The 12643-nt window shown below is 45.4% G+C and overlaps 2 protein-coding genes across 5 annotated transcripts in view; one reads left to right on the top strand and one right to left on the bottom strand.

The window, feature by feature from the left end:
* The first annotated feature begins 202 nt into the window (after positions 1–202).
* LOC116360104 (fibrinogen-like protein 1) lies at positions 203–6823 on the top strand. The gene is made up of 6 exons (XM_031814701.1): positions 203–562; positions 815–974; positions 1431–1525; positions 2053–2141; positions 5068–5264; positions 6103–6823. Exons 1-6 carry the CDS (start codon positions 415–417, stop codon positions 6329–6331), a joined length of 918 nt encoding a protein of 305 aa, XP_031670561.1. The 5' UTR covers positions 203–414; the 3' UTR covers positions 6332–6823.
* LOC116352780 (microtubule-associated tumor suppressor 1 homolog) overlaps positions 6190–12643 on the bottom strand; it is a 78928-nt gene continuing 72474 nt past the window's right edge. For 3 of the 4 annotated variants that reach the window (XM_031814700.1, XM_031814698.1, XM_031814699.1), the window contains exons 10-15: positions 12459–12564; positions 11479–11552; positions 11208–11303; positions 10422–10538; positions 9229–9326; positions 7583–8742 (exon numbers count right to left, since the gene is read on the bottom strand). In XM_031814700.1, the coding sequence (XP_031670560.1) occupies positions 8526–8742; positions 9229–9326; positions 10422–10538; positions 11208–11303; positions 11479–11552; positions 12459–12564 (708 nt within the window). In that variant the 3' untranslated portion in view covers positions 7583–8525. Of the gene's footprint in view, positions 6297–7582; positions 8743–9228; positions 9327–10421; positions 10539–11207; positions 11304–11478; positions 11553–12458; positions 12565–12643 lie in introns of those variants that run through there. The other variant, XR_004206910.1, reaches the window with a different exon arrangement.

The raw sequence follows: 12643 nt of genomic DNA, 5'->3' as shown, positions 1-12643 counted from the left end.
TAATTCTACTTCCTTAACACCCACTTACATTGTGATGACATTTTATGTGCCATTTTGGTGTATTCTGCATGCACCTGCATGCATGTTTGTGTGTGTGTCTGTTTGTGTGCATGCATCGTCTGTCTCTGCATGCATCGTCTGTCTCTGCATCCAAATATAGTTCATATCAGATTACATCATAACAGGTTTCTGTATGTATGTTATTGTTTAATGTACTGAGATTAGCATTTGTAGGCTGACACATCAAATGAACAAACTTGTTCCTTTATCTTGAAAACTGTGATAGAACGGATCATTCTGATGACTTAAAAAAAAACAGTTTTGTTAAATGAGTTGTATAGCCTGAGAGCGTGAACAGGATCCCCCTCTCCCCCTGTCCGTCCTGTCCACTAGGCCCCAGTGCAGTGTGGGGAGATGGTGGGGCGTCTGCAGGCTGAGATGGAGGACCTGGTGAGGGTGATCAACTACCAGCACCGCTACATCCAGGGGCTTCACCTCAGCCAGGCCCAGAAGCTGCCCCAGATCCCCCAGACACACCTCCAGACTGGGGGCCAGTACAAAGGTCAGGCAGGGGGTAGAACCCCATAGCTCCTTTTGTTAATGTGGAATTCCATGGGTAGAACATAGAATGAATGGAACGTCTTTTTTCTTTTTACTGAACTGAATTTAGTTTTTTTGTGTGATTCATGTTTGATTAGCAATTCAATTTAGTTTTTAAAACAGACATAAATAGTGAAAGATAATGTGCTGTATAAGGAATGGATTGGGTGCCATTTGGTGTGCAAGTACTGTAACCATGTCCTCTGTGTGTTAGACTGTGCTGAGATCTTTAAGGATGGGAACTCCGTTAGTGGCCTGTATATGATCAGACCGAACCAGGCTCCCTCCTCCTTCATGGTGTTCTGTGACATGAGTGATGGAGGAGGCTGGACTGTCGTCCAGAGGAGAAAGGACGGCACGGAGTCCTTCGACAGGTAGGTGGAAAGAAAACGTGTGATAAAAGGGCCTAAAGTGGCTACATTTAAGACCTACATGTCTCCTGTAAGACCTTATGACCTGTGAACCGTTCCAGACAACATCATGGTGTCATTATACTCTTTATAATGTGATCTAACTGATGGAAAATGTCCAGACTCTCATTCATTTATTCAATAATATAAATATCTCAAAACGATTTTTTTTGATTTAAAACAAAATGTTAAAGACATTGTTTGGAACAATATACCCTACAAGTACATCATATTTCCAGAGTGGGCACTTTGGTACTTTTAATGATATAACTCAAACATCCTTCCTCCCAATTACATTTTTGTGAGAATTGCCAAAACAATCTGAGATACTAAAGCATTTTCCGCTCCCGCTGGCGTGGAATCTCGTTGGTTTCAGGTTTAGCATCACGTGCATGTGGGTGTGTCTCCCTCCCTCTACAGAGCGTGGGTGGAGTATAAGCATGGTTTTGGAGACAGCGAGTCAGACGGAGAGTTCTGGCTAGGGAACGACCCCCTACACTACCTCACCTCTCAAGGTGAAGAGGAAAACCTACAACTAGGGCCAAGAGCTTTTCCCCACCACTTGATCTGACCAGGAAAAACTCCCGGCCCCTAGGAACAGGCTGTAATAGTAATATGACCCAGAGTTTTTCCTGGCCTTAGTCAGGTTATACCTAGGACACAGAGAGTTTTCCTAGTCAGGTAACAAGTCTTGGCTAGAAAAACATCTAAAAGGCATGTGGCCAAATTCACATGGAATGTACCTAATAATGACAATGAATTGCTTTTATATTAGAGAGAGCTTAAAGAGCCCAATTTCCAACTTGAGATAAGTTGACTTAAAATGGACTCAAGTCCAAAAATGTTGACATAGGTCAATCTTTTATTGGCTTAAGTCCTTGTTAAGTTCACTTATCTCAAGTCTGATCATGGCCCCGAGTGCTTTACATTGTAGAGGCCACAGCAACTCAACTCATCCACCACCACTACTGTCTCACCCACCTGGTTGACAATCGGTGGCCATTTTGGCTCTTTATGACCGATATTTGACTCTGTTTTCTAGGCGACTACAACCTAAAGATCAACATGGAGGACTTTGACGGAAACCAGCGCTTCGCCAAGTACAAAAACATGAAAGTTGATGATGAAAAGGTACACGTGAACACAACACCACGGTCTTCACAGCAGACATTCCTCACATGGAACAGACACGGTTTTCCCATAACATTGGGTGTCACTATTTTGTCTACTCTTGTTCAAACTGTACAAAAGGCAGTTGAGATCTTGATAGAACGTAAAGAACAAGAACGTTTGTAGTATCTCTCCTTCCTTTGTCTTTTTTAACCCCCCCCCTTCCCTTTCTTTGTTGACATAAGTCCTTGTTCGCAAAACACCGAACCAATCTACGTTCATACTGTATAAACTGGGGATTTCCAGGACTAGGATACAGAGCATGCGCTGATCAGCTGACATTTTCCACCTCTCACTGACCATGTCTGTAATAGCTTTTGTGTTTCAAGTTAACCACTATAGTTCCTGTGCCCAAGGAGGCCAAGGTAACCTGTCTAAATGTCTACTGCCCTGTCGCACTCACAACTGCAGCAATGAAATGCTTTGAAAGGCTGGCCATAGCTCACATCAACACCATTATCCCAAACACACTGGACCCACTCCAGTTTGCATACCGCGCCAACAGACCCACAGATGACGCCATCTCCATTGCACTCCACACTGCCCTCTCCCACCTGGATAAGAGGAACGCCTATGTGAGAATGTTGTTCATTGACTACAGCTCAGCGTTCAACACCATAGTGCCCTCCAAGCTCATTACTAATCGCAGGACCCTGGGACTGAACACCTCCCTCTGCAACTGGATCCTGGACTTCCTGCTGGGCCGCCCCCAGGTGGTGAGGATTGTCAACATTACATCCACCACACTGATCCTCAACACGGGAGCCCCTCAGGGTGCGCGGCCGCGCACAACTCCAATACCGTCATTAAGTTTACTTACGGCATGACAGTGGTAGGCCCGATGACCAACGACGATGAGACAGCCTATAGCAGGGCTCTCCAACCCTGTCCCTGGAGAGCTACCTTCCTGTAGGTTTTCATTCCAAACCTGTTATAACTCACCTGATTCAGTTAATCAACCAGCTGGTTATTAGAATGTGTGCTAGATTATGGTTGCAGTGAAAACCTACAGGATGGTAGCTCTCCAGGGACAAGGATTGAGACCTCTGGCCTATAGGGAGGTCAGTGACATGGCAGTGTGTTGCCAGGAGCTGATCGTGGTCTCCAGGAAATGGTTGGTCGAGGACGCCCCCATCCACATTGACGGAGCTGTAGTGGAGTGGGTCGAGAGCTTCAAGTTTCTCGGTGTCCACATCGCTAAGGAACTAACATGGTCCATACACACCAACACAGTCCTGAAGAAGGCACGACAATGCCTCTTCCACCTCAGGAGGCTGAAAAGATTTGTCATGGGCCCTCAGATCCTGAAAAAGTTATACAGCTGCACCATTGAGAGCATCTTAACTGGCTGCATCACTGCTTGGTACGGCAACTGCTTTGCATTCGACCACAAGGTGCTACAGAGGGTAGTGCATATGGCCCAGTCCATAACTGGGCCGAGCTCCCTGCCGTCCAGGACCTCTATACCAGGCGGTGTCAGAGGAAGGCCCTAAAAATGATAAAATACTTCAGCCACCCAAGTCATGGATTGTTCTCTCTGCTCCCACACGGCAAGCGGTACCGATGCACCAAGTCTGGAATCAACAGGACCCTGAACAGCTTCTACCTCCTAGCCTTAAGACTGCTAAATAGTTAACCAAATAGCTACCTAGATTATTTGCATTGACCCCCATCTGCACTAACTCTTTTGACTCATCACATATGCTGCTGCTACTTCTTATTATATATCCTGTTACCTAGTCACTTTACCCCTACCTATATGTACATATCTACCTCAATTACCTCGTACTCCTGCACATCGACTCGGCTATGTACACGGGGCACCAGTACCAAGGTATCGCTACTCATTGTGCATTTATTATTAAGTGTTATTACTTTTCTATTATTTTCTTTCTCTCTGCATTGTTGGGAAGGACCGGTGAGTAAGTATTTCACTGTTAGTCTACACCTGTTGTTTCTCTGCATTGTTGGGAAGGACCGGTGAGTAAGTATTTCACTGCTGGGTTTACACCTGTTGTTTCTCTACATTGTTGGGAAGGACCGGTGAGTAATTATTTCACTGCTGGGTCTACACCTGTTGTTTCTCTGCATTGTTGGGAAGGACCGGTGAGTAAGTATTTCACTGCTGGGTCTACACCTGTTGTTTCTCTGCATTGTTGGGAAGGACCGGTGAGTAAGTATTTCACTGCTGGGTTTACACCTGTTGTTTCTCTACATTGTTGGGAAGGACCGGTGAGTAAGTATTTCACTGCTGGGTTTACACCTGTTGTTTCTCTACATTGTTGGGAAGGACCGGTGAGTAAGTATTTCACTGCTGGGTTTACACCTGTTGTTTCTCTACATTGTTGGGAAGGACCGGTGAGTAAGTATTTCACTGTTAGTCTACACCTGTTGTTTACGAAGCATGGGACAAATACAATGTGATTTGAATGTCCTTGAGCAAAAGGTCCTGGGGAAAACCAGCAATCCTCTTCATTCACCTTCTCATATTAGCCCATCGTGGAACAAGATCAATATTTGTTGAAAGCAGTTTTCAAAAAGACACATCTCAGCAGTGCTCTGTTTAGGAGAACATTGACTGTGTTACAGTATAAGCATGTTTACATACCTTGGTCTATCACTCCTGGTCCTCAGCCTATTACCTAAAGTTGTGGTGCCTTTTACACTTGGCGTGGGGAATTCTGGCCCAGGACTTCTGCAGTGTGTGCACACCAATGTAGGCATTTGTTTGAGGCCTAAATTGAAGACTAAAATTAGTTGAAATTTGAGATCAGGTTAAAGGGGATAGTTCAGTGATTTTACATAGTTAAATATTCAAAATCACTGAATTATTTCCCCATAAATACTTAAAAAGTTACTCCCTAAAATACTCCTCTTCCCCCTCCAGAACCAGTATAAGCTTCATCTGGGTGAGTACACTGGCAATGCGGGGGATGCCCTCCCCGAAGCCCACTCCCGTCCCAGTGGGCAGTGGAACAGTTTAGGGGCCGGTCAACTGGGAGTCAAGTTCAGTACCTACGACCATCCCAACAAGGACGATGAGAAGTGTATCCGCCATGACATGTCAGGCTGGTGGTTCAGCAAGTATGACCTTCTGTATTACTGTGGAGATTTAGTAACCTCTCAACAGAGTATTGACCTTCTGCATTACTGTGGAGATTCAGTAACCTCTGAACAACAGAGTATTGACCTTCTGCATTACTGTGGAGATTTAGTAACCTCTCAACAACAGAGTATTGGCCTTCTGCATTACTGTGGAGATTTAGTAACCTCTGAACAACCGAGTATTGACCTTCTGCATTACTGTGGAGATTCAGTAACCTCTGAACAACCGAGTATTGACCTTCTGCATTACTGTGGAGATTCAGTAACCTCTCAACAACAGTTTTGGCACAAACATTTATTTTCCACATACACTCCCGACGTATTTATTTGGACAGAGAAGCTAAAACATTTAATTTGGCTCTATATGCCAGCATCTTGAGAGAATGCTATAGGTATAAAATTACACCTATTTTAACATTTAGAAATGAATGCACCCCCATTTGAAGCTTTATTTAACTAGGCAAGTCAGTTAAGAACAAATTGTTATTTTCAATGACGGCCTAGGAACAGTGGGTTAACTGCCTGTTCAGGGGCAGAACGACAGATTTGTACCTTGTCAGCTCGGGGGTTTGAACTTGCAACCTTCCGGTTGGTAGTCCACCGCTCTAACCACTAGGCTACCCTGCCACACCATAATCTGAAACACAACCAAAACATGCGTGCCATCGACAGTGTTATTGACTGATAGATTGCTATAACATATATGGTTAGCTGGTATAATATGTATATTTGTAAGATCTGGCAATGTCCAAGCAATGGAACGCCACCTTTTACTAGGAATCTCAGATGTTGGTGTCATTCTGCGTCTCTCCACCAGGTGTGAGTCTGGCAACTTGAACGGTCACTACTACAACGGGCCGTACCAAGCGGTGATGGATGACGGGGTGGTCTGGTACACCTGGCACGGCTGGTGGTATTCAATCAAATCCGTAGTCATGATGATCCGGGCCTCCGACGTCCATCCGGCTGGATCTGATGTCCAACTGACCAGAACACCAGATGACATCGATCCTGTTAAGAATTTTGCCTCAATTAGGATAGGCTGAAGGTGGTGTTACATCATAGAGAACATCCAATCATAACAATCTTGATGCTAATTGAGGTAAAACAGTAATTCTGCTCATAGATTATTAAAGGATTACATTTATTTTCATCGTCAATTGCAGACCAAAAATGTATTTCAGCTTTTAACCCAACCCCTTTGAATCAGAGAGGTGTGGGGGGCTGCCACATCGGGTGCCAGAGGAGCTGTTGTTGTCCATTCCAACTGGCAACCTTTTGGTTATTTGCCCAACGTTTTAACTTGCTAGGTCACCTGCTGCTAGCCCATATGCATGTGATCTACACATCCAGCCCAAAGCAGGAGGTTTAAAACATACTTTCTTCGTCGCCAATGTACCGGAGCAGGTCTTTCACTGTTAAAAATAACAACGTGAATGTGACTGTTGGCCGATTTTACATGTTTTTCTTTTATAAATAATGGTACAATTGTGTACTTTCCACTCAAATCATTTCTGATTGTGACTCAATTTTAATAAAATGTTAACTATGATCAACTCTTACTTTAACAGAAATATTGCCTATATTTCCCCCCCAGAGTTCTCACTTGCAACCAGACTGGGCACGTTCCAGGTCGTTCTCGCTGGGCACGTTCCAATCCAACGTTCCAATCTCAAAAGAGACTGCTCTATCATATAAATGGGCTTCCTCAGACAAACAGTTCTCCAGACATTGTGAGATCTAATCTACTGCACAGATCCACTGCACTAAAGACAACCTGGAACACGCCCATTTCTCCCCCCTGTGTTTTAAGCCAACCCTTAAAACATTCACTAGTTTCTACCTGTTAATAATGCAGCCAGAGATAACAGACACTAGACATGACTTAGTGTGCAAACAAACCAGTATTACATTACCGAGAGACAGACAGAGCACCAAAACCTCACCAGTGAAAAGAGAGTGCATTACTTCCATGTTAAAGCACAGTAGAGTGGTCGTAGAGGAGTTTTGAGGCCACTGAGGTAGGTGTTAAATGGGTGATCTGTGCCCTCCAGGGTGGATTCCTTTCTCTAGGTACTACTGCACAACAACAGGATTGAGCGTGCGCACACACACACACACACACACACACACTCTGCTTCGACATAGCGGTCCATCATTTTGACAGGTAAAGGACTTGTGTGTATAACCAATCTCTTCCAATGTATCACATTATACAAATACCTATATGTCCCTAATCATATCCACTATTTAATTAGGTATTTATAGAGGGATAATAAATATAACATTGACGTAGATTTTTTATTTTTATCGTTTGTTTATTTACCTTTTAAAATGAAACAAAATGATGGTCAGTTTGAGGCATTCTTGGAGACATGGAGAGGTTTGAGAGAACATTGGCTCAACACAACGTTGTGGAGTTTTGGATCGGGAACATTCTGAGCGATACAGCACAGATGGGTAAATACATTCCACACTTGTATTACGGCAGAGAGATGAAGGGTTGGGATTAAAGTTCACTTTAACTGAATATCCGCGCCCAGATAGAGACTGTTTATACAACGGGTCAAAAGCTTGTTGGATAAAGCTCTGCTCTTCAATAAGTCACCCTAAAAGTCTCTACCAAAGATGGCGGATAAATGAAGATGCCCCACTCGGGCCATTTACCATAGTTCTTTTTTCATTGAATGTATATGAACCAGAAAAAAAGGGAATGCGATGTCTCACTTCCACTTCCGTCTCTGGCCTATACCATTTTCAAAACTACATCCAAGGTTTTTCACACAAACGTTATTCGGGGAGCGGGGAACACGATGCACAAATAAAAGAAGGAGAATCAAAAGGAGCTGAGAAGCTATGTACAAACCCTGAGGTTTAAGTTGCCTGTTCTTTCTCTCTGCTGAGGGGAGAAAAAAGTGAGAGAAATCAGGCAGAAAAGAACGAAGGCAGAATTGTCCCACGCTTTAAGTAAGTGCATCTGTGCAACATTGTCTTCTCTTTCTGGGAGCAAAGAAAACGTCTGTCATTGTGGGCAGAAGCCAAAACTGCAGCGTCATCATATGAAGTAGTCCATCCGTATTTGGAATAGCTTTGTCTCCTTGAGAGGCTAGGGTTGGTGATCTGGGGGGTAGGAGGTAAGGGACTGTAGAGGGGGGTTGTCTCTAGGGTGTGTTGGAAGGGGTATCCACACAAACACACACACACTCTCTTTCTCTCTCCCCCCTTGGTATCCAGTTTGGGTTATCTGCTGGGCGAGAGTGGGGCTGCGGCGGTGGGGAAGGAAGCCGAGTTGCCGGGCGAGTGGAAGGGCGAGGAGGGTGAGAGGCGGCGGGGGCTGGCCAGGTCTCCGTTGTGCAGCTTCCATAGCAGCTCCTCATTCTCCATGGAGAGACGCTTGTTGACCTTGGACTCCTTCTGCAGGGTCTGCTGCAGCATGGCCTGCTCACTGGATAACTGCCTGCAGGAGACACAGAGAGGAGAGAGAGGTCAGAGAGGAAAGATACACACAGAGAGGAGAGAGAGGTCAGAGGGAAGATACACACATAGGAGAGAGAGGACAGAGAGGGAAGATACACACAGAGGAGAGAGAGGACAGAGAGGGAAGATACACACAGAGAGGAGAGAGAGGACAGAGAGGGAAGATACACACAGAGAGGAGAGAGAGAACAGAGAGGGAAGATACACACAGAGAGGAGAGAGAGAACAGAGAGGGAAGATACACACAGAGAGGAGAGAGAGAACAGAGAGGGAAGATACACACAGAGAGGAGAGAGAGAGAAGATACACACAGAGGAGAGAGAGGAAGACACACACAAAGTGAAGGTGGTTCACTGAACAGCAACACAGAGAAACGGACACATAGGAACACACACATTCTTATAACTACATTCTGCAAGATGAGGATTCTGGAGAGAGATGAGTCACTCCTCTCTGCAGTACGTACTTGGAGAGTGCGGTGTGTTTGTCCATGCGGGCCCTGTAGTCTTCGTTCTCCTGCTGGACTTTGTTCAGACGCTCCTCCAGCTTCACGTTGCTCTCCATCTGGCGCCAGACAGACAACACAAATGGAAAAGTTCAAATGAGATATTTCTCTCTCCGCTCCTGTACTTGAATCATGCCATGATAATATGTACTTGTTTACATTTATAGATTTGCTCGCAGCATCGCATTAATGGAAACAAAGACTGTTCTCAGGGCAGGCCTATGTTTGAATCGTGTCTGGGACAATTTTAGCATTTTAGCTAACCTCTTTCCTAACCTGCCAGGTTAATTCTCCTAACCGGCCACGTTAATTCTCCTAACCTGCCAGGTTAATTATCCTAACCTGCCACATTAATTCTCCTAACCTGCCAGGTTAATTCTCCTAACCTGCCAGGTTAATTCTCCTAACCTGGCACGTTAATTCTCCTAAAGTGGCACGTTAATTCTCCTAACCTGCCACGTTAATTCTCCTAACCTGCCACGTTAATTCTCCTGGGAAGAGTCTTGGTTTCCACTAATGCGACACAGCGATTTGCTCACTCGATCACGTGACATATGCAATGAATCTCTAATAGAAGGCTGGTGTCTGTGCTCACCATTAAACACTGATGATGGCTTGATGCACAAACGGTTGTGTTTTGTTTTCAGCTTTTATTTATGCACAATAAACTCCTGGGCACCAGAATGTCCCAATAGCTGTGGATGATCTCAGTGTGCAGGACTCCACCGCTCCTAGGCGGTTTAGGCCCAGGATTCTAATCAGCACTTTGAGACAAAGGTATTTGTTTTACTAGGTTGCTCTGAAGCCTGCGGCGAGGCAGACTCAATCTTTCCAATCATGACTCAATATTCGTGGGGTATTTATGCAGTTTTGTTTTGCAGTGAAATGACTCTCTATGTGTTGACTCCCAAGGCTGAAGACAATCTATCACGAGCTTGAACGGCAAAACAAACCCTTACTAAAACACTCCGCCTTCACAGGAATGTGTGTGTGTCTTATAAGGGATGACATAAGATGGCGCACCCTTTCAGTGATGTACAGAGAGAGCTAGCGGAGACAACAGCGAACATACACCGGGGCAAGCTCAGGGCATGCGTGTGTGTGTGTAGGTGTGTAGGCGCGTTTCATCAACATGTGTGTGCGTACGTCCTCACCAGCTTGTCCATCTGCATGAGTTTCTTGTCCTGTTGATGAAGCTGTTTGGTCTTTATCTCCAGAACCACCTTAAGACTCTCCAGCTCCTGTCCCAGATACAACACATGGGAGTCCTTCTATAGGGAGAGAGAGGAAGAGGAGAGAGAGGAAGAGGGGCGAGGAAGAGGGGGCGAGAGAGAGAGAGAGAGAGAGAGAGAGAGGGGGCGAGAGAGAGAGAGAGAGAGAGGGGGGCGAGAGAGAGAGAGAGGGGGCGAGAGAGAGAGAGAGAGGGAGAGAGAGAGAGAGGGGGCGAGAGAGGGAGAGAGAGAGAGGGAGAGAGAAAAATGGGGGGGAAGAGAGAATTTCATTCACAAACCAGAGTCCTATTCCTAACCTCTTCTATCCCCTACAAACTGTTGTTCCAGACAAACAACAGTCTTTCAATAACCCACTTTAAGATGGATGATTGCAGTACCAGAGTGGTGGGTTTGATTCTCAAATTAAACTAAATATGCATGAGTCACTGTGGATAAATCCCCAAACACTGCCATCTCAGAAACGGACACAATGACCAGTTTATGTCCATTAGCAACCAACAGGGGGCAGTATTCCACCAGTATAAAGACCATAAGACCAATAACAACAAAAAGGAAGCAGTAAACTGGGACATCGGTCTCACAGCAGTAGTATTGTTGACTGAGGTACACAGTGTACCAGAACAATAGCATTCTTCAGCACCTTCCTGTATCCATGGGGCTCTGGGCATAATTAGGCCACTACATAGGGTGCCGTCATATTCCTTTTACCTGGTTCTTCTCTGCCAGAATCCTCCTCCTCTCCTCCTCCGCTCGCAGCTTCTCGCTCAGCGCCTCGTTCTCCAACGTGAGGTCCTGGATTTTCTCCTGTTGTGGGTGTGAGAGAGAGAAAGTGGTTGAGAGAGAGAGAGTTAAGTCAACACTACAACAGTGTTCCTCCCTGATACGGAGTCTATAGAAGACATACAGAAGATAGTAGTATCTGTATTGGGTAAACGTGTTGGTAAGGCAGGGAGGGAGGTACAGGGAACATGGATCTTACAGTGAGAGTGGCCTCTGTTTCCTTTAGTGTTTTGTCCAGGTTCTCTAAGTCCTGTTCCAGGGTTTTCCTGAGCTCTGCAAAACAACAACACACACTGAGTCAATGGAGGAAAACTAGTCACTTATTCACCAATTAAAACACTTTGGATTAATCCTTTCTCATGTGAAAACCAACCAAGTGTGTGGATGCCTGAGATGGATGGGTGGATGGATTGATGGGTGGATGGAAGGATTGTGATGGGTGGATGGAAGGATGGTGGATTGATGGGTGGATTGATGGATTGATGGGTGGATGGATTGATGGGTGGATGGAAGGATTGATGGGTGGCTGGAAGGATTGATGGATAGATTGATGGGTGGATGGATGGATTGATGGGTGGATGGATTGATGGGTGGATGGATGGAAGGATTGATGGGTTGATGGATAGATTGATGGGTGGAAGGATGGATTGATAGATTGATGGTGGATTGATTGATGGGTGGATGGAAGGATTGTGATGGATGGTGCATTGATGGGTGGATTGATGGATTGATGGGTGGATGGATTGATGGGTGGATGGAAGGATTGATGGGTGGCTGGAAGGATTGATGGATAGATTGATGGGTGGATAGATTGATGGGTGGATGGATGGATTGATGGGTGGCTGGAAGGATTGATGGATAGATTGATGGGTGGATAGATTGATGGGTGGATGGATGGATTGATGGGTGGCTGGCTGGAAGGATTGATGGATGGATTGATGGGTGGATGGATGGATTGATGGATGGATAGATTGATGGGTGGATGGATGGGTGGATTGATGGGTGGATGGATGATGGGTGGATTGATGGGTGGATGGATGATGGGTGGATGGATTGATGGATGGGTGGATGGATTGGTGGGTGGATGGATGGATGGGTTGAAACATGCATTTTAGGACAGAAGAATAGAGGGATGAATTTCAATGAGTTCTGTGAAGGTGTGTGGTTGTGTGTCCTCACCTTGGGTAGCGGTGTCGTAGGTCAGTCTGAGCGTGTCCATCTGCTGAGCGTGGCTGGCCTCAGAGTTTCTCCTCAGAGTCTCCTGTCTGCTCCTCATCTCCTCCAGCTGACAGAGAGAAGAAGAAGAAAATGGATTTGATTGACCATTCTAATTCCATGGGCTCCTCTCAGTAATACAAGTACGC

The sequence above is a fragment of the Oncorhynchus kisutch genome, unplaced genomic scaffold (assembly GCF_002021735.2).
Source record: "Oncorhynchus kisutch isolate 150728-3 unplaced genomic scaffold, Okis_V2 Okis07a-Okis12b_hom, whole genome shotgun sequence".
Classification (NCBI taxonomy): Eukaryota; Metazoa; Chordata; class Actinopteri; order Salmoniformes; family Salmonidae; genus Oncorhynchus; species Oncorhynchus kisutch.
This window is presented reverse-complemented; position numbering and strand designations above follow the sequence as displayed.

What these genes read in the sequence shown, in the direction of transcription:
- LOC116360104 (XM_031814701.1), top strand. Translation starts at nt 415, where the DNA reads ATGGTGGGGCGTCTGCAGGCTGAGATGGAGGACCTGGTGAGGGTGATC. An exon ending in GGCACGGAGTCCTTCGACAG is followed by an intron (nt 975 to 1,430) that starts GTAGGTGGAAAG and finishes CTCCCTCTACAG; the next exon opens with AGCGTGGGTGGAGTATAAGC. An exon ending in TGAAAGTTGATGATGAAAAG is followed by an intron (nt 2,142 to 5,067) that starts GTACACGTGAAC and finishes TTCCCCCTCCAG; the next exon opens with AACCAGTATAAGCTTCATCT.